Source organism: Mandrillus leucophaeus, unplaced genomic scaffold (genome assembly GCF_000951045.1).
Source record: "Mandrillus leucophaeus isolate KB7577 unplaced genomic scaffold, Mleu.le_1.0 Scaffold2145, whole genome shotgun sequence".
In the NCBI taxonomy this organism is placed as follows: Eukaryota; Metazoa; Chordata; class Mammalia; order Primates; family Cercopithecidae; genus Mandrillus; species Mandrillus leucophaeus.
Window position 1 is genome coordinate 13,351 of NW_012102194.1, and position 22,973 is coordinate 36,323.

The 22,973-nt window shown below is 41.2% G+C and overlaps 1 protein-coding gene across 2 annotated transcripts in view; it reads left to right on the plus strand.

Annotated features, from left to right (window-relative positions):
* The first annotated feature begins 410 nt into the window (after positions 1-410).
* BEND2 (BEN domain containing 2) overlaps positions 411-22,973 on the plus strand; it is a 53,899-nt gene continuing 31,336 nt past the window's right edge. The window contains exons 1-6 of one of the 2 annotated variants that reach the window (XM_011980559.1): positions 411-435; positions 4,479-4,691; positions 7,282-7,416; positions 8,500-8,618; positions 14,532-14,946; positions 16,496-16,621. In XM_011980559.1, coding sequence (XP_011835949.1) covers positions 411-435; positions 4,479-4,691; positions 7,282-7,416; positions 8,500-8,618; positions 14,532-14,946; positions 16,496-16,621 — 1,033 coding nt within the window. The remainder of the gene's footprint in view (positions 436-4,478; positions 4,692-7,281; positions 7,417-8,499; positions 8,619-14,531; positions 14,947-16,495; positions 16,622-22,973) is intronic. The other variant, XM_011980560.1, reaches the window with a different exon arrangement.

The window sequence follows — 22,973 nt, forward strand, 5'->3', positions numbered from 1 at the left end:
ACTTTTTTTTTTTTATGATGTGCTTTTTGGGACGAGCAGAATTACACTGTTGGCTCCCAGTTCATTATCTCTCTCTCTCTCTCTCTCCATCTGTATCTATATCTACATATATTCACACACATATATAGTACAAATATATACATATACACATACATGTATATATTTTTGTAAACAGGACGCTTTAAGAAAATAGGTCGAAAGTGGGGGGGGGCGAGGCTCTTTGACCCCCCAGGAGTCACGTGCTACTGCGCAGCCGCAGAGACGTGGCCCAGGTTCCTGCCGCGCCTCATTGTGCCTCGGACAACGAGTGTACGCAGTTACCACGCAGTTACCAAGGAGTGACCACACAGTCGCGGCGCAGACATAGGCCTCAGGTCGTGGGCCTCAGAGCTAGACCCCGCCATCTCACAATGTCTGAGGGGACCGAGGAACAGGGTAAGGTGACCTCGCCTCAACTGGCCCACTAACTTGGGCCTCAAGTTCTGTCAGAGTCTGCACGGCACCCACTTAGGCGGCCATTCAGGGGCGGCAGGATTGGCTACTCATCGGCCGGGGCACGTCGGTGGGCGGCCTCTGAGTATCGGCCATCTGCCGCCGATTGCTCAGCGCGCCGGTGGGAAATTTGGCGTGGTGGACAGAGATGGCCCAGAGTTCAGGTCGTCTCAGGGGCTCAAGATGTCCCTGAGACGTGAGGTGATCCTGAGGTTCATGGCGTCCCCGTGGCTCTTGGTGGCTCGGCGTTGGGGTGATTCGGGCTTGTGCCGAGAGTGTGTAAAGAGGCTGGGCCTGGTTGCCCTCCGGCCCACGGTTCTCTCCGAAGCCTCGAGTGTTCGGGAAACAATGCAGGCGGTCGCGACGCCGGGCTCCGGCGATACAGCAGGTCTGTGCGGCTGCACTTTTTCTTGAATTTACTGATTTTCCCTGGTGGGCAGCCGCGGAACACAGCCCTGTTCAGCGTTTTGGCATAGCGGCTGGGGTGCAGCCTCAAATTCCGGGTGTTCTGAGGGGGTGCTTTGGGTGGTACCCGCCGCCTCTCCCGGGGTGCCCGGGCGGGTGACATTTTGAGATTTTGCAGCTTATAAGATACTTGATGCCGACTTTCTGGGACAAGCTGATCCTTTTTCAGCTGTTCTCTTTTTGGTGAGGCGGGGTATGAGGGGCGAGGAATGAGGAATGACTCAAACTTTCACAGAGGTTTTCTTTGCTTGGTTTTGTTTTGTTTTCAGACAGAGTCTCGCTCTGTCGCCCAGGCGGGAGTGCAGTGGCACCATCTCGGCCCACTGAAGCCTCCGCCTCCTGGGGTCAAGCAGTCCTCTCATCTCAGCCTCCTGAGGAGCGGAGACTACAGGCGCGCGCCACCACGCCCGGCTAATTTTTGTATTTTTTGTTGAGACGGGATTTCGTCATATTGCCCACGCTGGTCTCGAACTCCTGGGCTCAGGCAATCCTCCCGTCTCCGTCTCCCAAAGTGCTGAGATTACTGGCGTGAACCACCGCACTGGGTGAGAGCTTTGAGTCTAAAGAATTGACAAACTCCGGAGTTGATTTCCTGTCAGACCTTTTGCGGTTGAGACAGAGTCTGAGGCTTTGATGGTAACCGCGTTTGATTAGAGACCGTGCAGCTTCGCTGTTTTATTGTAAATACGTAAATGAGAAAGAAGAGAAAAACGTAGGGTGTCGGGAGCAGAGGCGGGAGTCGGGAGATCCTGCGATATCGGGGTCCCTGTGGAGCGGGGGAGGCCGTCGAGGTGTGCGAGGGCCCGGCCCCGGCCCCCTTGCCGCACGGTCGTTAACAGGAAAGGCTCTGATTTGGTTGGTGGCGGATCGCGTCCCTCCCTCCTCTCCCCGACTTTCCCCAAGAGCGGCAAAGTGGCTTCAGGTTGACTAAAAGAGAGCGATTTTCCCAGCAGCTTTGCAGCGCGGTGTTTTCTAAAGCGGGCCGTGGGCTGGGTGCCCTTTTGGGCCTCACTTGTCCGGCCTGCGGCAAGCGCTGGGCGATGGGATACGGTTCTGGCGGCAATGGAAGGGCTGCCTTTGAGAGTCTCGCAGGAGGATTTAGAAAGTGATTGTTCTTAAAACAAACGGAGCGGTCTGGCTGTTGTAATTGGCCCCGTTTTTCTGTGTGTTTCTCAAAGTGGTCCCGGCGTGAAAAGCCGTTTTCAGACCTCATTGTGAGCTGTGCCTCATCTGATGAGTTGATGGCAATTGAAAGCCGTGCGCCTGGGTAGTATAATGTTCAAACAATTTCTTGTTTTTGTTTGTTTGTTTTGTTTTGTTTCTTGAGACGAAGTCTCGCTGTGTCGCCCAGGCTGGAGTGCAATGGCGCGATCTCGACTCACTGCAACCTCTGCCTCTCAGGTTCAAGCGATTCTCCCGCCTCAGCCTCCTGAGTAGCTGGGACTACAGGCGCGTGCCACCACGCGCCACTGATTTCTGTATTTTTTGGTAGAGACAGGGTTTCACTGTGTTGGCCAGGCTGGTCTCGAACTCCTGACTTCAAGTGATCCACCCACCTCGGCGTCCCAAAATGCGGGGATTACGGGTGAGAGCCACTGCGCCCGGCCATCTTCAAACAATTTCTAAATGTTAAAATGTATTTTAAAATTTAATTGGGAAAGTTATGTGTACACCTAAAAGAACTGATTGGACTTTTACATATTTACTGAGAAACCTTAGTGGCATTGTCAATAGCTTTACTAGCTCTAGTTTGAAAGATCTGTTGATATACAAAAGCTTGTCTTAAAAATACACTTTCAATTGCCTTGGTTATTTTCTTCTGATGACAGAATCTAAAGTTTATTGTAGAGAATCGACAGAGAGGTCTAATGATAATAAATTTTGCTATTCAGTGATAGCCACCTAGATAACCATTGGTATGTTACCTTTGGCTCTCAAAGTTAGGATTATACTGTATTTTTCTGTTTTGAATCCTTTTCTCCCCTTTAACTTTATTTAACTTTATTTCACAAGCATATCTAATATTAGTACATTTTCTTTGGGAACATGCTGCTGCTGCTGCTGCTGCTGCTGCTGCTGCTGCTTCGCCTCCTCCTCCTCCTCCTCCTCCCCTTCCTTCCTTCCTTCCTTCCTTCCTTCCTTCCTTCCTTCCTTTTTTGTTTGAGACAAGGTCTCGTTTTGCCGCCCAGGCTGGAGTGCAGTGGCGGGATCCTGGCTCACTGCAACCTCAGCCTCCCGGGTGCAAGCCATCCCACCTCAGCCTCCCGAGTAACTGGGACTACAGGCGCATGCCACCACGCATGGCTAATTTTTGTATTATTATCATCATTATTATTTTTTGGTAGAGGCGGAATTTTGCCATGTTGCCCAGGTTGGTCTCGAACTTCTGAGCTCAAGCGATCTGCCCCACTTGGCCTCCCAAAGTACTGGGATTACAGGCATTCGCTACCGCGCCCTGCCTGAGAACACACTTCTTATTGGCAATATACCATTCCAGCTCAGGGAAATACCATAATTTATTTAAGCTTTTGTTTATTTAATACTTTGGTTTAGATGGTTAAGTGGTTTCTAATGTCATATTTTTTTTTTCCATGAAGACTATTAAGTAGACTTCAGAGTGACTCTTAAAAAAAACCCACTTTTTATGGGTGAGAAAACAGAGGCAAAAGAGTCAATTTACCTAGCCCAATGGTCATACCTCTGGATAATTACAGAGCCTGAATTGGAACCTTCATTCTGTGATTCTTAATTTAGTACCATTTTCAAATCATCACATGCCCCTCACACTAGCTAATTATTTTATTCTCCTGCATTAGTCTTTTTGAAATAAATAGAATAAATCCAAGTTATGATGTAGTTTAAATGTGATCTCTGAGTAAATACTTCAAGCTTAAATGTGTTCTTTTTCAGGCCAGCTTTAAGAAATAAAGCTTATTTTGATCTTAGACATTTTGCATAATGTGTTTTCGTGTTCATTAAAATGGTTTACCAAGTTGATATTTCACATCTGGTATATTTGTGGTTACCTATTTCACATTTTGTGAGATTCAGATTTAATTCATTTCATAACAACATTTACTTTTGCACTTTATTTCTGCATTATCAGTCATCATAGACACTAATACTAGTTTTTAGAGAACAAGTTTAGAACATCATGGTCACCACAAGTATGTCTACTTAACACCAGTTGCATCATTTAAGTTAAAAGGATATCATTGAACACTGTGGCATGGGCCAGCTGGCCACATTTCTTAAATGAGAAGAAATTTATTGCTCTACGAAATTGGAAGTACTAGAGATAGTAGTCTATGTGTGTATATGTATACATACGTATATACATACTCAAAACTTCCTACTATTGGTTCATTAGCTAACTTGTAATGATTACAGATATAAAAATACATAATACAAATTTTCAGCTATGTTTTTTAAACAATCTATAACTTTATAAGGTAGCTTCCTCAAGAAACTGTTTATTTAATGTGGTATTGAATCTAATCTTTCTCTTTGCTTATTCTTAGATTTTGTTATTGTAACTGTTGACGACAGTGATGATAACAATGAGTGCAGTATTGAGATGGTGGAAGATTCTGAAACAGCAGATAATTCCACTGATGACATAGCAAATGATTCCACTTATGACACAGCAGATAATCCCACTGATGACACAGCCACACAACCAAATTTTCCAGGCGGCAGTGATGACCATCACCGTCCACTCCAAATGTCATATGGTAATTTTGTTAAATTTCCTCTTTGGCAAAATTTTGCTCTCTGGTCCCCATTTCCAGTAAATTGCTTAAATATTCCTGTAACCTTTATAATAATTAGTTATGACCAGAGGGCTTAGCTTCGTGGTAATACCACAATGTTTACTTCTGCTTGCGTTTTCCCTTCACTTAACCTTTGCCATGTCTCTTTTGTTCTGTGTGAGACAGTCTCAGGAAGCGTTGGGGAGAATATATTCTCTTTGAACAATTATTTATATCTGGCAACTATAATTATAACAATTTGGTGGCAATGCAAAAGTAAAAAGCTAAAACTGAACTTCTAGGAATAACAGCTTGAGTCAAGAGTCCATGGAGCAGGTGGCATGATTATCTATGTAGAAAGTCTCAAAGAATCAACAAAAATCTCCTGGAAGTCATAAGTGATTATAGCAACGTTGCAGGAAACAGGTTAATGTACAAAAGTTAATCACTGTACTACATGCCAACAATAAACAATTGGAATTTGAAATTTACATTAGCGTCCAAGACCCCATGGAAAGTGCAGTCCTGCAACCAGAACTGCTATAGCCACTAGTCCTTTGAATGGCTCTCTAGGAAATGTGAGACCCTCCACATCCTCACTTGTACAGAGAGTCATGAGACGTTAATTCCTTGGAATATTTCTTCCTTAGCTATATGGCAATTTATTCTTTACCCTTTGCTTAGAGAATTGGATTTTCTTCTCTTCAAAACATGGAAATGTTATTGCTTATGTTGGAGACTGGTACATTTTTTCTGTAAGGGGCCAGATAGTAAATATTTTAGGCTTCACAGGCCATAAGGTCTCTGCTTTAAGTATTTAACTCTGCCTTTATAGCATGAAAGCAGCTGATATGTAAACAGATGGTTGTGGCTGTGTTTCAATAAAACTTTATGGTCGTTGAAATTTGAATTTCCTATAATTTTTCCATTTCAGGAAATATTCTCCCCCCCATAATTTAGAAATATAAAAAAACTCCATAACATCTTAGCTTATGAGCTATACAAAAGCAGGTGGCAAAGCGGATGTGGTCCACAGGTTATGGTTTGCTCCCTGATCTGATACCAAAAAAGCAGTTTGATATCACTTATCTGTTTTGGTTTTAAAACTATAAGCAGGGCTAGCAGGATACTTCTTTAGTGTGTTATAGAACATCTGATATCATGGAGACAGAAAGTAGAATAGAGGTTACCAGGGACTGAGGTGAGGGGGAGTGTAATGGGTACAGAGTATATGTTGGAGATGATAGAAATATTTTGGGTATAGATAGTGATGATCGTTATACAAGTCTCTGAATATATTTAATGCCACTGAATTGTATACTTACAAATGATTAAAATGATAAATGTTTGCCTTTCAATGTATACACATCATTATATCAAAATAGTGAAAAATTAGAAGCCATATAAATGTCCTACAGTGGAAAACAGATAACAGAACCTCTGGACAACCATAAAATGGAATATTATGCAGGCATTTAAAAATATTTTTAAAATTATAAATGACACACAAAATTGCTTAAAAAATATATGAGTAAGATAAATGTATTTAAAGGTTACAATATTTATTGCTGATGGATTGCTTTCTCTTTTTATTTAGATTCTGAGTTATTTATAATGAGCTGAATTTTTTAGGTGAACTTTTTTTTTTTTTTTTTTTTTTTGAGATGGAGTCTCTCTCTGTTGCCCAGGTTGGGGTGCAGTGGTGTGATCTCGGCTTACTGCAATCTCTGCCTCCCGGGCTCAAGCGACTCTTCTGCCTCAGCCTCCCAAGTAGCTGGGTTTACAGACGTGCACCACTACACCCAGCTAATTTTTGTATTTTTAATAGAGAGGGGATTTTACATCGTGGCCAGGCTGGTCTTGAACTCCTGGCCTCAAGCGATCCGCCCACCTCAGCCTCCAAAAGTGCTGGAATTACAGGCATGAGCCACCATGCCTGGCCATAGGTGAACTTTTTATGGAAGTTATATGACATACAAAATATGCACACATCATAAATATACAGCTTAAAAATTTTCAAACTAATACATGCATATAACCAGCACCTATACCAAGAAATATAAGGTTATGAGCTCCCTAGAATCTTATCCAACCCCTTTCAGTCACTACTACTCTTTGTAAGGTAACCACTATCCTGACTTCTCCTACCATTGATTACTTTTTTCTGTTTTTGAGTTTTATACCAATTGAATCATATGCTATACTCTCTTTTATATCTGGCATTTTTTTCAGAAACAGGGTCCTGCTGTGTTGCCCATGCTGTACTTGAACTCCTGGGCTCAATTGATCCTCCTGCTTCAGCTCCTGTGTAGCTGGAACTATAGGCATGTGCCACCACACCCGGCTTGTGCCTGGCTTTTTTTACTTCTTGCTATGTGCTGCAATAGTTGGTTTATTCTCATTGCTGTGTAGTTCCTTTGTTTGAATACATCAGAATTTAATTACTTATAGCTTGTATTATAGTCAGAAAAAACTCAAACAGTTTAAAAAATAAAATTTGGTTGAAGTTACAGCTCAATTTGGAGGTATCTTACTGTATCTTTTATTATTATTATTATATTTTTTGAGACAGGGTCTCACTCTGTCACCCAGGCTGGAGTGCAGTGGCACGATCACAGCTTACTGCAGCTTCAACCTCTTGGGCTCAAGCAATTCTCCCACCTCAGCCTTCCCAGTAGCTGGGATGACAGGTGCATGCCACCATGCCAGCTAATTTTTAAAAAATTTTTATTAGAGATGATATCTTGCTATGTTGCCCAGGCTGGTCTCCAACTCTTGAGCTCAAGTGATCATCCTGCCTCAGCCTCCTAAAATGTTGGGATTACAGGTGTGAGCCACTGGGTCCAGCCTGGAGGTATTTTATAACTTGATATTTCTATATAACTTTAGTCTGTGTTTATCTAACTTGAGAGTTCTCCCATTTTCTTTATCCCCTTTTGATTTCTCTCTTTTGGGTCCTTGGTCATTAGGATCTCCACTATAGAATGAAAGGGAACAGGAAAGAGATGAAACCTGAATCCCTTAATTGTGCCTCTCATTACTGCCCTGGCTCAGGAAGGTTTAAGTGAAGTAGCTCTTTCATTAAAGTGTCCCTCCCAGTCACTGTGATGCAGGCTTTCAAAGCAAATCTCTAGTACAAGATATAATCCAATACTGTTGCGGCCAATGTCTTCTTCTAGTTCCGTAGTTAAGTGACTCAGAGCCATAACCAGACCTTCCTAATTCTAGATTGTTTGGCTTACATTTCACATCCATTTATTTAGGATTAATATAAACTTTAATAAGGCAATCCTAACTTGAAAGCTGAAATGAACCTTAGAGATCATCTCAACTGATGTTAACCTGGCAGATGAGGAGGTGGTGTCTCTAGTGGTCTGCCCAGCCCACATAGTGGTGGGGGTCCGATCTAGAATAGATTCCTGGCTTACATTTTGGACACAATGCCGTCTCCTTAGTCAAGGGCCTTTTGGGGCTCCTTTACAAAAGCAGTTAGCCCTTGCATTCTCTTGTTCATTTGTTTCCAGCATTTACTGTGTAGGCTTTAAGTTACTAAGCAGTCACTTCACAGTTTGCAATTGCATTTGATTTGATTCTTATTCCTAGTCATGGGTAATAAAGCCCTTCAGTTTTAAAAGAGTTACTCTAAATTGATTATGGAAGAATTCTTGTTTTGTCACTCTAAAATTCAACCCAAAGTCCAATTCAATTTGAGTTAGCATTCTGAGAACATATCCGTATTAAGGTTATTAAGAGAGTAGTGTATGAAATAACTTTTTTATGCATTGCTTCGCAGTAGCCCATGGTGACCAAACCATTTCACAGATCAAATGCCCAGTACATTTAAGAAGATACAGTTACAACTCAGAGGAAGTGGATTTGCCAAAAAGAGGAAGATTATCTACTCCAGAGGTAGATATTATGGTTTGTTTATTAAAGTGAAAATCTCTCTTTGTTCTTTTCATTCTACTGTATTTCTTTTTAAGAAATGGAGTTGAATTTCATGCAGTCAAATGCACAAATCAGTGAGTTTTGAAAAATGTGTATACTTACACCCCATGAAGATAATAAACATTTTGGCCGGGTGTGGTGGCTCACGCCTGTAATCCCAGCACTTTGGGAGGCCAAGGCAGGTAGATCACTTGAGGTCAGAAGTTTGAGACCAGCCTGGTCAACATGGTGAAACCCCATCTCTACTAAAAATACAAAAAAATTAGCTGAGCGTGGTGGTGCATGCCTGAAATCCTAGCTACTCGGGAGGCTGAGGCAGGAGAATCGCTTGAACCTGGGAGGCGGAGGTTGCATTGAGCCGAGATTGTGCCACTGCACTCCAGCCTGGGGTGACAGAACAATACTCTGTCTAAAAAAAAAAAAAAAAAAAAGATGGTAATGAACATTTTCATCACCCTAGAAAGTGACCTAGGACCTCTTCCCAGTAAGTCCTCATCTCCCTTAACTTTGGGGGAAATACATTTTGATGTTTTTTTCCATCCTAGATGAGTTTTGCCTGTTCTAGAACTTCACATAAATAGAATTGTACGGTATGTACTGTTTTGGGTCATAGTCTTTTTTCCTTAGAATAATGTTTTGGAGATTTGTTTCATAGTATTAATATTACATTCCTGTTCATTGCTGAGTGGTATTCTGTCATATGAATGCTCATAATCTGCTTACCTATTTTTTTTTTCCCCTCTGAGACGGAGTCTTGCTATGTCATCCAGGCTGGAGTGCAGTGACACCATCTCGGCTCACTGCAACCTCCACCTCCCGGGTTCAAGCGATTCTCCTACCTCAGCTTCCTGACTAGTTGGAATTACAGGCGCCCACCACCACATTTGGCTAATTTTTGTATTTTTAGTAGAGACGGTGTTTCACCAAGTTGGCCAGGCTGGTGTTAAACTCCTGACCTCAGGTGATCTGCCTGCCTCAGCTTCCCAAAGCCCTGGGATTACAGGCATGAGCCACCGCACCCGGCCTATCCATTCTTTTGATGGACATTTGGGTTGTTTGCAATTTTGGGCTATTAGGAATAAAGTGACTATGAACACGCTTATGGCAGTCTCTTTGTGAACCTATGTTTACATTTAATTTGGGTAAATACCTGGGAGTGGAAGTATTAGGTAATGGGGTAATTGAAAGTTTATGAGAAATTGCCAGTTTTTCTAAGTGGTCGTACTGTTTTACATTACCACTATATTCTCCTGTGCTTTTTGATCTCTGAAGTTGAATAAAATAGATTATTAAACTATATATAATTGTGCTTAACAGAAAATGTATTTGTTTACCTACATAAGGATGTGGATGTCAGTGCCACGTAAGTAGTGTAGGCAATTCTTAACTTCTATCAGCCTCAATGTTTTCATTTTTGGGGATAATGCTAATTATCTGCCCAGTGTCATGGTTTTGTACATAATTATCTGAAAGCACTTTGGAAAGCATGAAGCACTATACAAGGGTAAGATGGTAATATTGTGTTTACAATTATTAATATCTATTATAATTTGATATAATTTTGGCTGTCTAATAAGTTTGTAATGCTGGGCTAATTCAGTTAATTTTTTATTATGTATTTTGAAACAAAGAAGTAGATAACTACTTGGTATGTTTATGTTAAAATTATTTTTATGGCCCACAATTCATCCTTAGAATAATTTTTCAGAAATATAATGGTTATTTACTGTTTAGTTACTTATTTATACCCTGCCTTACTCCAAAAAATATTTTAAGATGATTTACAGATTAATTTATCAAGAAATATAGGTGGTTAAGTGTTTCCTGTCTTGTCCACAGAGTGTCACTGTTGGTTTATTTGAAAATCAAAAGCCATTTAACATTTGGTTCTTTGTTCATGGTTAGAAACACTTGCTTTTAAAGCAGTTCTGGTGCTAGAAAACTCGTTTATCTACCACAAAGTATATAAATGGTTAAGCTTGATGAAAATGGTGTCTTAAGTGTAGCTGGGTTAAAGAGAACACAATTCTGCAAATATATCTTTTCCTGTAGTTGTAGGATTTGCAATCGGCAAAGGTCCTTTGATATCACAAATAGGCCTTAGGTGCTTCTTGAAAATGAAATAGAAGTCCTGAACTTTTCTTTCTTTCATATTTCCTTTTGGTTTATTAACAAACTTTCCTTAGACAGTAACATAAATACTTGATTGTGAAGAAGGTGGAAGTATCATTAATGAGTGTATACCAGACTTTGAATCTTTATATTATGTTAAATCCTCATTGCCAAATATATTCCAAGAAAGCAATTTGGATTCTTTTTCAGTCTTCGTATACACTGTAGAATTACTCTGAACTCAGGCTTAAGGAAATATCTCTCTCTCCTGAATCTGTATGCTTCTTTTCATTAGACAATGAGCTCTGAAGCATTTTGTTTCCTTCTTTTCCTTATAAGAATCACCATGTTGGTAAATATGTGATTACTGGGGATTTTGTGTTATAAACCAGAGGTAGTGAAGGTTTATTAGAAAAAAAAAAAGTTTCTTACCGTGTATAATGTTTCTTGAATGGAATGAGCTAAAATATTTTGGGAAGTGAAATTGTTTGGGCATTTATCATGATCATGGGGGAGAACAGAAGTGGAGGGCTTCCAAGGGACACATGCAGTCTTGGGGGGAAGTGGGTACAGAGGCGAGCTGAGAAGGTAGGGAGCAGGTTCTCCCTAGCCTGCCTCCCCTGCACTGCTAGACCAGGGTCCCCCTCGGCAAGCCTGTACACTGGGGTGGGAGGCAGTATCTGTGGGAGGAGGTGCCTAGGGCCACAGTCAGCCTGAAATGGCCCCAATGGCTCCTCTCCATTGCTCCTAAGGAGTTGGCTCTTTCCTCCCCTGCCGGTTCTAGATCATAGGGGTGGCGCTGCAGCATGCCTTGTTCTTTCATCCCAGTTCCCTCTTGAGTCCACCTCCGTCCTGCTTAGCTGGGAGCAGAGGAGGACCCCCTCTGTTGGCAGTCCCCAGCCTATCTCAGCCCCCTAGTCCTGCCTCTTCACTCCTGGAGACAGTGGAGTGCCTGGGGCAGTCCTCTCCTCCAACTCCTCATATCTGTCCCCACAGCCAACCAACTGCCCCCATCCCCGCCCTTCTTCTGACCCCTTCCCGACCATTCTAGTGACCAGGGCTGACATCCTTGCTGCTTTCTGCATCTAGTCCCCTCCCTGAACTCAGAGCTGCCCCCCATCGGGCGTCCCTCTCTCTCTCCTCTGGCTCTGGCCCCTGTCCCTCCTTCCCCTCTACAAGTTCTCCCACAGCTTGGAGAAGCCACTTCTCTTGCCTCTCATCCCTTCTTTGCTGTCATCCTCACTCTCTCCTTCCCATGACAGCCCCGCTCCTGGAATGTCATTCATACTCGCTGTCTTCACATCTGGCTTCCTGTTTTTCTCTCTGGGTATTTTTGAACCTACTGTTTCTTCTACCCTGTAAACCCTTCCATGCATCCTCACCTGGCAAGCACCTTCTCATGTTTTAATTCTCACTTCAGACCTCACCTCCTCTGAAAAGCTCTCCATGACTGCCAGCCTGGGTTAGGCCCACTCTTCTGTGCATGCTTAGCCTCCTGTTCCTGTCTGTGTCATGGTGCTGGTAATAACAATAGTAACAGGAAGAGACCACTGAGCACTGTTGGACCAGGCATAGTGTAGTGTTGTTACTGTTAATATTAACCTAATACTATAGCAAGGTTCTTGTCCTCAAGAGAACCCTGAGAGAGATTTTCATTCCAATTCCCTACATGAGGACATTGAAGCACAGAGAGTTTAAGTAACTTGCCCAGGGTCACACAGCCAATAAGTGGCTGGACTCTAGTATTTGACCCCAACCATGTTCCCCTAGAGCCTGCACTATTTACCTCATTGCCATAGCCCAGTGGTTCTTACTGGGAGCATCAGAATCACCTGGGGGCTTGTGAAAACATAGACCACTGTTGCCACTCTCAGAGTTTCTGACTCCAGAGGTCTGGGGTACAACCTGAAATTTGGCATTTCTAATGAGCTTCAGGTGATGTTGATGCTACTGGTCTGTGGACCACTTTGCAAACCACTGTTCCAGGCTGCTAATCACTTTGTCTATTGGAATCCTCTCTTTACTTGTCTCTCTCCCAGCTGAGATGGCAGTTCCTCTAGGACAGGAGCTTTTTTTGACAGGGTCTCATTCCGTTGCCCAGGCAGGAGTGCAGTGGTGCAATCGTGGCTCACTGTATCCTCAACTTCCCAGGCTCAGGTGATTCTCCCACCTCAGGCTCCCAAGTATCTGGGACTACAGGTGCATGCCACCATGCCTGGCTACTGTTTTGTATTTTTTTTTTCTGGAAACGGAGGTTTTGTTGTTGTTGTTGTTGTTTTTGTTAGAGATGGAGTTCTGCCACATTGCTCAGGCTGGTCTCGAACTTCTGAGCTCAAGTGATCCGCCTGTCTCGGCCTCCCAAAGTGCTGGGATTACAGGCATGAGCCACCGTGCCCGGCTAGGAGCTTTCTTTCAGTCCATGTTTCCAACACATAGCAAAGTAGTTCTGCCAGATGGTAGGCCGTCAATAAAGGTTTAGTTGAATGAATGAATGAGGAAATGTTTCTGGCCCTTTGTTTAAGTGTATTTTTTTTTTTGCCCAAAGTTTCTGTGTATTTCAAGAGGAATTCTCAGATTTTTATCAGTCATATATGCTTGATTGGCACGTAGGGGATGTGTACTCAATGGTTTTGTAAGATTAGTTGTTGACTGCATGATTTTAAAATGTTTGAAGCCAAAAGTCACATCTGTTATATTTGGCTTACTGTTCTTTCTGGAGTGGAACACTCACTCTCTGTATATAATATAGACTTCATATTTGTACATAGATGAACATATATGTTACATATGAACATTATAAAGTGAGTCTTTGGCCTTTTAGCAGATTTGAGGATTTCTTCCGTAAAATAGCACCTTCCTTGATGTGCAGTGTCTTCATCATAAATGTGCTGGTGTAGAGGCATAGCGGCACTTTCATTTGCTGGCATTAGAGCATCCTTAGTGCCTGCACGGGGTAGAGCAGCAGAGGGGATGTTGGGGCTCCTGAGCTCAGCCTGCTGGCTTTATGTCACCTACAGCCAGGCCTCGAATAGGAGCAAGACATTTCTGATGGCTTGAGAACTTTTGTTGTGTCTAGCAGTTAACATTTGACTTAATGGCGTTTTCACATGTTATTTTTCTTTTGAAATATGAACTACTATTTTTTAAGTATAATAGAATGTAGAAGATCTTATTGAAAATACCACTATGCAAGTTGACCATCTTTGTGGAGCTGTTTCAGAAGTGCAGTGTTCTTGGGAGCAACCACCTTTGATAAAATGTGTGTTACAAAAACATTTTTACAACTTTGATAAACCTCTAGCTCCTAAAGACACCAATCAGTTAGAACTGATAGAGAGCTAGTAACTCTGAGATTAGCAAGGCTTTTCTGTACTTACTTTAATAGCAGATGGGGGACTAAAATTCCCTTGGAAGAATGCTGAAGTTTAGGTCTGACAGATTACAACACTTAGTATTTTTATGTTAGTAATTATCATGTATAAAACGCAGGGTTGAAGAAGAATAAAAATCATATAATCAAAGTACAGCATTTATCCTTAACAATGGAAAATGATGTTGCAAGGAAAATACATAGGAATGTTTTTTTAAAATCAACTTTTTAAGCCTCATTTTAAGTTACAGTTGATTTATACTGGGTTGGTGTCATTTTAGAGGTCGTCTGGATTTACACAAAAAAGTTTTGATTGTATGTCTCATGGAAAAATTGAAGTCTAGGAACTGAAGAAAATAACTTTACTCATTCTGTTCTCTTACCCGGGATAGGTACAGTCTAGCACACCACCACCAGCAGAAAGGCAGGAAACCCATGCCTGGGCCAGCCCTGCTGTAGCATCTCTTGAGTCAGCAGCATGTCCTGAACTGCAGGAAGGAGACCTCAGTGAGAGTTCATCATATCCCAGAATTGTCTCCTCACGTTCATTACAGCCGTATGTCGCACAAGGTGGCTCATTTCCTTGTTTCGGTATGCCATGTAACTTTATCAGTGGAGGTGCTGAAAGTACCCATGGTGTCATCTCATTTGCCGATGCTACTACAGCAGTACCTATGGCAGGTCTGTCACGAGGAGAACCCAGTCTGGCAAATAACCCTGGTGTGGTGAATTACTCTGCTCTACTGGAAAATGAAGATGTGGGCCCAGGTAGAGCCTTGTCATCTTTCTGCATCCATCCCAATTTGGGTGAGTTTGAAATGACACATATTACAGATAGCATTCTTCAATCTAGATTTTAAAACACCCTTCATGCAAATTAGTGTTAGCTGTTTTTTAAATTAAAAGTTTTATCTTGAAATCATAATAAATTCATATGTAGTTGTAAGAAATAATACAGAGAGATACCCTTTCCCCAATTTTCCCCAGTGGTAACATCTCATAAGGCTGCAGTTTGTATTCATTTGTGTGTCTGACTTTCGGCTTTTTTAAAAACAATTTTATCACTTGAGAAAATTTGTATGTTCCTATCATAGTCAAGATACAGAACGGTTCTATCACCAGAAAGTATGCTTGTATTGCCCTTCTATAACCAAACCCATCCTCCTTTTCCTTTCCCCACTTGTCTATTCCTAACCCTTGGCAAGTGTGATCTCTTCTCCATCTCTATAATTTTATCACTTAATTGAATGCATATAGTATGTAACCTTTTGGTATTGTTTTTTTTTTCACTCAGCATAATCCCCTGGAGACTCAACCAAGTTGTATGTTTCAGTAGTTCCTTTATTGCCAAGTACTATTCCATGGTATAGGTGTACCATGGTTTAACCATTCATCTATTGAAGGAAACTATTTTTTCAGTTTTTGACTATTAGGAGTAAGGCTGCTATGAAAATTCATATACAAATTTTTGTGTAAATGGAAGTTTTCATTTCTCTAACATGATTACCCAAGAGTACAACTGCTGGTTATATATTGATTGCATGTTTAGGTTTTTTTAAAAAACAAATCTTTATTGATATATTAATGTCTTGGTCTGTTTGTGTTGCTGTAACAAAATACCATAGACAGGGTGATTGAAAAAGAACAGAAATGTAATTTCTCACAGCTCCAGAGGCTGGGAAGTTCAAGAGCAAGGTGCCAGCCAGTTCGTCTGTCTGGTGAGGGCTGCATCCTCTGCAAGAGAGGAGCACTGTGTCCTCACATGGCAGAAGGTAGAAGGGTAAGATTTCAAAATGCTGTGTGAAGCCTCTTTTATAAGGGCCTCCATCCCATTCATGAGGGAGGAGCCCTCATAGCTTAATCATCTCTTAAAGGTCCCATTTCTTAATATGATCACAGTGGCAACACCTGAATTTTGGAAAAGATACCTTCAAACCATAGTAATTAATAAGTAAAAAACTGCACATATTTATTATACCCAGTGTGCTGAGTTTGGACATGCATGTTTAGTTTTATGAGAAACTGCCTAACTATTTTCCAGGGGGGCTGTACCATCTGACATTCCTGCCAGCTATATATGGGTGATCTATTTTCTCTGAATGCATATTCCTCCTCTTTCTTTTGTTCTTTCTTCCTGATGCTCCAAGATTCATTCTTTCATCATTTTCTTTTCTTTTGATTGAAGAGTTTTCTTTAATCTTTCTTTAAGGGTAAATCTGTTGGGGACAAATTCTTTTTGTTTTCCTTTGTGTGTGAATGTCTGTTTCCCTTTCTTTCTTGAAGGATAATTTTGCTTGGTATAGAATTTGTGGGTAAAGTTCCTGTATTACAGCTCTTGAAAACTTTTTATTTATAGAAATGCCAGAAAGACCAGCAAACAGCAGTAAAAACAGCACTGAGACAGTGAATTACCCAACTTTAATGGGAAATTACAGTGACCAAAATACTGCCTCTTTATCTGTCTTCATCCCTCCCTATTTTGGTGAGTTTGACATGATACATAATGCTGAGCATGGTGGCTCACGCCTGTAATCCCAGCACTTTGGGAGACTGAGGCGGGTGGATCACCTGACGTCAGAAGTTTGAGACCAGCCTGACCAACATGGTGAAACCCCGTCTCTACTAAAAATACAAAAAATTAGCTGGGCGTGGTGGTGGGCACCTGTAATCCCAGCTACTCAGGAGGCCGAGGCAGGAGAATCACTTGAACCTGGAGGTGGAGGTTGCAGTGAGCTGAGATTGTGCCACTTAACTCCAGCCTGGGCAACAAGAGCGAAACTCCGTCTAAAATAAATAAATAAATAAATAAATAAATAAATAAATAAATAAATAAGAAAGAAATATGCAGATAGCGTTATTTAATCTTGATTTGCCAGCTAGTTGTTTTTTGTTTTTGTTTTTTTTTTGAGATGGAGTTTTGCTCTTGTTGCCCAGGCTGGAGTACAATAGCACAATCTTGGTTCACTGCAACCTCCGCCTCCCAGGTTCAAGTGATTCTCCTACCTCAGCCTCCCAAGTAGCTGGGATTACAGGCATGCACCACCACGCCTGGCTAGTTTTTTTCGTATTTTTTGTAGAGACGAGGTTTCTCCATGTTAGTCAGGTTGGTCTCCAACTCTCAACCTCAGGTGATCTGCCCGCCTCTACCTTTCAAAGTGCTGGGATTACAGGTGTGAGCCACTGCGCCCAGCCTGATTCACCAGTATTTTTAATGTCAGCTAGTGTGACTCTTTTCAAATTAAACTTTTTAGTTTGAGATAATTTTAGATTCACACACAGTTGTAAGAAATAATGCAGAGACCTGTTTATGATTTAGCCATTTCCCCCAAAGGATAACATCTTTAAAACTGTAGTAAAATATCACATCCAAGGTATTGACATTGATACACTCCACACATCTTACTGAGATATCCCCAGGTTTACTTGTAATTAATTTGTGTCTGTCTGTTTAGTTCTTTGCAGTTTTATCACAGGTAGTTTTAATGTCTACCTCCGGCAAAGACATAGAACGTTTCTATCACTGCAAAGATGCCTCGTCTTGCCCTTTGATAATCACATTCACTTTCCTCATGTCATCCCTTCCTTTCAACCTGCCCCATCCCTAACACCTGGTAACTACTGATCTGTTCTCTGTTTATAATTTTGTCACTTCAAGAATGTTACATTAAGGGAATGTTATAGTATGTAATTTTGGGGGATTGGTGTTTTTCACTCAGTATGGTTCTCTGAAAACTCACCCAGCTTGTTGCATGTATCAGGAGTTTCCTCCCTTTTTTTTTTTTTTTTTTTTTTTTTTAAGACATATTTTTTTTTTTTGCCCAGGCTGGAGTGCAGTGGCGCGATCTTGGCTTACTGCAACTTCTGCCTCCTGGAGTCAAGCAATTCTCATGCCTCAGCCTGCTGAATAGCTAGGATTACAAGTGTGTGCCACCATGCCCAGCTAATTTTTGTAGTTTTGGTAGAGACAGGATTTCACCATGTTGGCCAGGCTGGTCTCAGACTCCTGACCTCAAGTCGTCTACCTGCCGTGGCCTCCCAAAGTGCTGAGATTACAAGCGTGAGCCACCATGCCCAGCCTACCCTCCTTTTTATTTTTGATTTATATTTCATAGTATGGCTATGCCACAGTTTGTTTAGCCATTCACCCATTGAAAAGGCATCAAATTGTTTTTTTCCAGTTTTTGGATATTAGGAGTGAAGCCGCTATGAACAGTCATGAACAGGTTTTTCTGTAAATATAAGTTTTCATTTCTCTGTCATGAATGCCATGAGTGTAATTGCTGAGCCTTATGGTACTAGCATGTTTAGTTTTATAAGAAACTGTCAAATAGTTTTCCAGAGAGTCTGTATTATCTTCCATTTCCACCAGCAATGCATGAGTGATCCAGTTTCTCCACATTCATATTTCTGTTATTTCTGTTGTTCTTCCTTCTGGATGCTCTATATTTTCTTTTTTCATCAATTCCTTTCTGTTTGAATACTTTTCTTCAGCCTTTCTTTCAGGTTTCTTTAGTTTTCCTGCATTTGAAAGTGTCTTTATTTTCCTAACATTCTTTAAGGATAGTTTTGCTGGGCATAGAATTTGTGGCTGAGAGTTTATTTTCCATCAACATCCTGAATGCCAGTCAGTGATAGCTCTTAAAAAAAAAAAAAACCAAAAAACTAGCCTTTTTATTTTGAGATAATTTTGAATTAACATGTGGTTGTAAGAAACTGTACAGAGATCCCATGTGTACTTTACCCATTTTCCTCAATGATAACATCTTAAGGAACTATATCCTGCAACCAGGATATTGGCATTGATTAAATCTACATCAGTGTGTGTGTATTTAGTTCTATGAAATTTAATCATGAGTCAATTTACATGTCCACTATTAGTTACAATACAGAACATTTCCATCATCACTACAAGGATCCTTTATATTGTTCTTTTATAACCACAGCCACCTCCCCTGATCTCCCTTCTCTCTCATCTTGCCCTATCTTAACTACTGATAGTCAGCAATCTCACTTTGCTTGCCAGAATTTCATTATTTGAATGTTGTTACTTAAATGCAACTAAATGCTGTGTAACCTTTTGAGCGTGGCTTTTTTTTCACTAAACATAATTTTTTCGAGATTCATACCAATTGTTGTATGCATCAATAGTTCCTCCATTTTTATTGTTGAGTACTATTCCATAGTAGTGATGTATAACTGTTTATCTGTTTATTCATTGAATGACATCAGGGGTGTTTTCTATTTTTGGTCAATACAAGTAAAGCTCTATGAACATTTATGTACTGGTTTTTGTGTAAACAAGTTTGCATGCAATTTTGGGTTATATGGTACTTCATATTTAGTTTTATAAGAAAATGCTAAACTTTTTTTCAGAGGGGCTGTATCTTTTTTTTAAAAGACATTTATTCAGTGTAATGATCAGACTATTACACTTAGCAATCAACAGCATGGATGCAAGAAAATAAAATCTACATTAAAACTCTTTGTTGGAATGTTTTATACTTTCCACAGAACAGAAACTAAAATAACCTGTTATACAATTAGTCACAAATACAGCCCTCGAATTTTTGCCCATACATGTGAGTATTTGTCTAAAACATGTCTTCTTCATAGCAGCTAGGCCCTGCCACCACTGTGCTTGGCTCAGTTCACAAATCTGTTGTCACCTGTAGCTTACCTGTCACTTCTCTGGCTCTCCTCTCCTGCTAAGTTTTGTTTCCTAGTTAAAATCTTCTGCCACTGCCATAGCTACTGCTGCTACTGGAACCACCATAGCCACCTTGGTTTCGTGGTTTGGCAAAGTATTGGCCTCCACTACCATAGGGGCCAGAGCTTCTGCCTCCAATGTTTCCTCCCTTCATGGGTCCAAAATTTGAAGACTGTTGTAATTGCCAAAATCATTGTAGCTTCCACCACCTCCAAAACTGCTTCCATCATTACCAAATCCATTATAGCCATCCCCACTGCTACCATATCCACCATCACCACGGCTGCCACCAAAGACACCTGACCACTGAAGTTTCCTCCACGATCAAAGTTGTCATTCCCACTGAAACCACCTCCACGACCACCACCAAAGTTTCCAGAACCACTTCGACCTCTTTGGCTGGATGAAGCACTAGCCATCTCTTGCTTTGACAGGGCTTTCCTAACTTCACAGTTGTGGCCATTCACAGTATGGTATTTCTGAATGACAGTCTTATCCACGGAGTCATGGTCATCAAAGGTTACAAAGGCAAAACCCCTTTTCTTGCCACTGCCTCGGTCAAGTCATGATTTCAATCACTTCAATTTTTCCATACTGTTCAAAATAATCTCTTGGGTGATGTTATTCAGTGTCTTCTTTAATGCCACCAAAAAATATCTTTTTCACAGTTAGGTGGGCACCTGGTCTTTTAGAATCTTCTCTTGAGACAACTCTCTTTGGTTCCAAAACTCCTCCATCCACCTTGTGTGGCCTTGCATTCATGGCTGCATTCACCTCCTCCACAGTGGCATATGTGACAAACCCAAAGCTCCTGGAGCACTTGGTGTTTGGATCTCTCATTACCACACAGTCCATGAGCGTTCCCCATTGCTCAGAATGGCTTCACAGGCTCTCATTGGTTGTTTCAAAGCTCAACCCTCCGATGAAGAGCTTCCTCAGTTGTTGGGGTTTTTTAGGAGACTCTGACTTAGACATGACGGCAGGGAGAAGAGAGACTTTAACGATGCTTCTTCAGTGGAGTCCATGGGTAGAAAGGCGGGGATGTATCATTTTATCTCCTCACCAGTAATATCTGAGTGATCCAATTTCTCTGCATGCATATTTCTGCTCTTTCTCTTCTTTCTTTCTTCCCGATGCCCAAAGACCCATTTTTTTCATCATATCCTTTCTGCATAAAGATTTTCCTTTGGCCTTTCTTTAAGGGCAAGTCTATGCGGGATAAGTAATCCTAGTTTTCCTTCATGTGAGAATGTCCTTATTGCCTGTTAATTACTCGTATTAGTTTGTTTTCATACTGCTGATAAAGACATACCCAAAACTGAGAACAAAAAGAGATTTGATTGGACTTATAGTTCCACATGGCTGGGGAGGCCTCAGAATAATGGCAGGAGGTGAAAGGCACTTCTTACATGGTAGTGGCAAGAGAAAAATAAGGAAGAAGCAAAAGCAGAAACCCCTGATAAGCCCATCGGATCTCATGAGACTTATTCACTATCACAAGAATAGCATGGGAAAGACTGGCCCCCATGGTTCAATTACTTCCCCCTGGGTCCCTCCCACAGCATGTGGGAATTCTGGGAGATACAATTCAAGGTGAGATTTGGGTGGGGACACAGCCAAACCATATCATTACTCAAGGAGAATTTCACTATGTGTAAATTCACGGTTGAGAGTTCCTAACCACTTGAAAAATGTTCTTTCTGTAGGTATGCCAACAATTGCAGAAACCAGGCTGGAAAGCAACCCTCAGACAATGAATTACCCAATTTCTTTGGGAAATGGCAGCAGCCCATGTTGTTCCTCTTTATCTGCCGGCTACACACCTAATTTTGGTGAGTTTCAGATGCTGCATTACAAGTGACACTATTGAATCTGGATCGATTAACATCCTTAATGCAAGCTAGTTGTAGCAGCTCATTTTTAAAATTAAACTTTATTTTTATTTTTTTGAGATGGAGTCTCACTTTGTCACCCAGGCTGGAGTGCAGTGGTGTGGTCTCGGCTCACTGCAACCTCCGCCTCCTGGGTTCAAGAGATTCTCCTGCCTCAGCCTCCTAAGTAGCTTGAACTATAGGGCATGCCACCATGCCCATCTAATTTTTGTAGTTTTAGTAGAGGCGGGGTTTCACCATGTAGGCCAGACTGGTCTCTAACTCCTGACCTTAGGTGATCTGCCCTCCTCGGCCTCCCAAAGTGCTGGGATTATAGGCGTGAGCCACTGTGCCCAGCCATTTTTATTTTAAAATAATTTTAGATTCCCATGTATTTGTAAGAAATAATAGAAATGATCCCCTTTATGCTTTACCCTTTTCTCCCAACAACACCATCTTACAAAACTATAGTAAATTAACACAACAGGATATTGACATTGATAAAATACACAGATATAACTGAGATATCCCCAGTTTTAGTTATTATAATCTGTGGGTGTATCTGTATTTCTTTCTTTGCAAATTTTTTTTCCATGAATAGGTTTGATTCTCACCACCACAGTCAAGACAGAACATTTCCATCACCACCAGGCTGCCTCATCTTTGATAACCACCCCCACCTCTCTCAGGTCACCCTTTTCTTCCCCATTGACTGTTCCCTAGCTCCTGACAAACACTGGCTTCTATAATTTTGTGACTTTAAGAGTGTAATATAAAGGGAATCTTATGGCAGGTAGGTTTTTTTTTTGTTTTGTTTTCAGTCAGTATGATTCTCTAAAGACTTATACAGGTTGTTGTGTGTATCAGCTGTTCCTCTTTTTTTTTTTTCTGATAATCTTCCATGGTTTGGATATACAGTAGTTGTTTTTAACCATTTACCAATTGAAGGTCATTATTTCCCCCCTCTCCACTCTTTGGTATTAGGACTAAACTGCTCTGAACATTCCTGTACTGGTTTTTGGATAAATATAAGTTTTCATTTCTCTGTCATGAATGTCAAGAGCACAATTGCTGGGTCTTATGGTACTAGCATGTTTAGTTTTATAAGAAACTGCCAAACAGTTTTCCAGAACGGCTTTACATGTATGGGTGATCCAGTTTCTCCATATTTACATTTCTTACCTTTCTTTTTTTTCTCCTTTCTTTTTTTTTTTTTTTTTTAATTGAGACAGAGTCTCACTCTGTTGTCCAGGCTG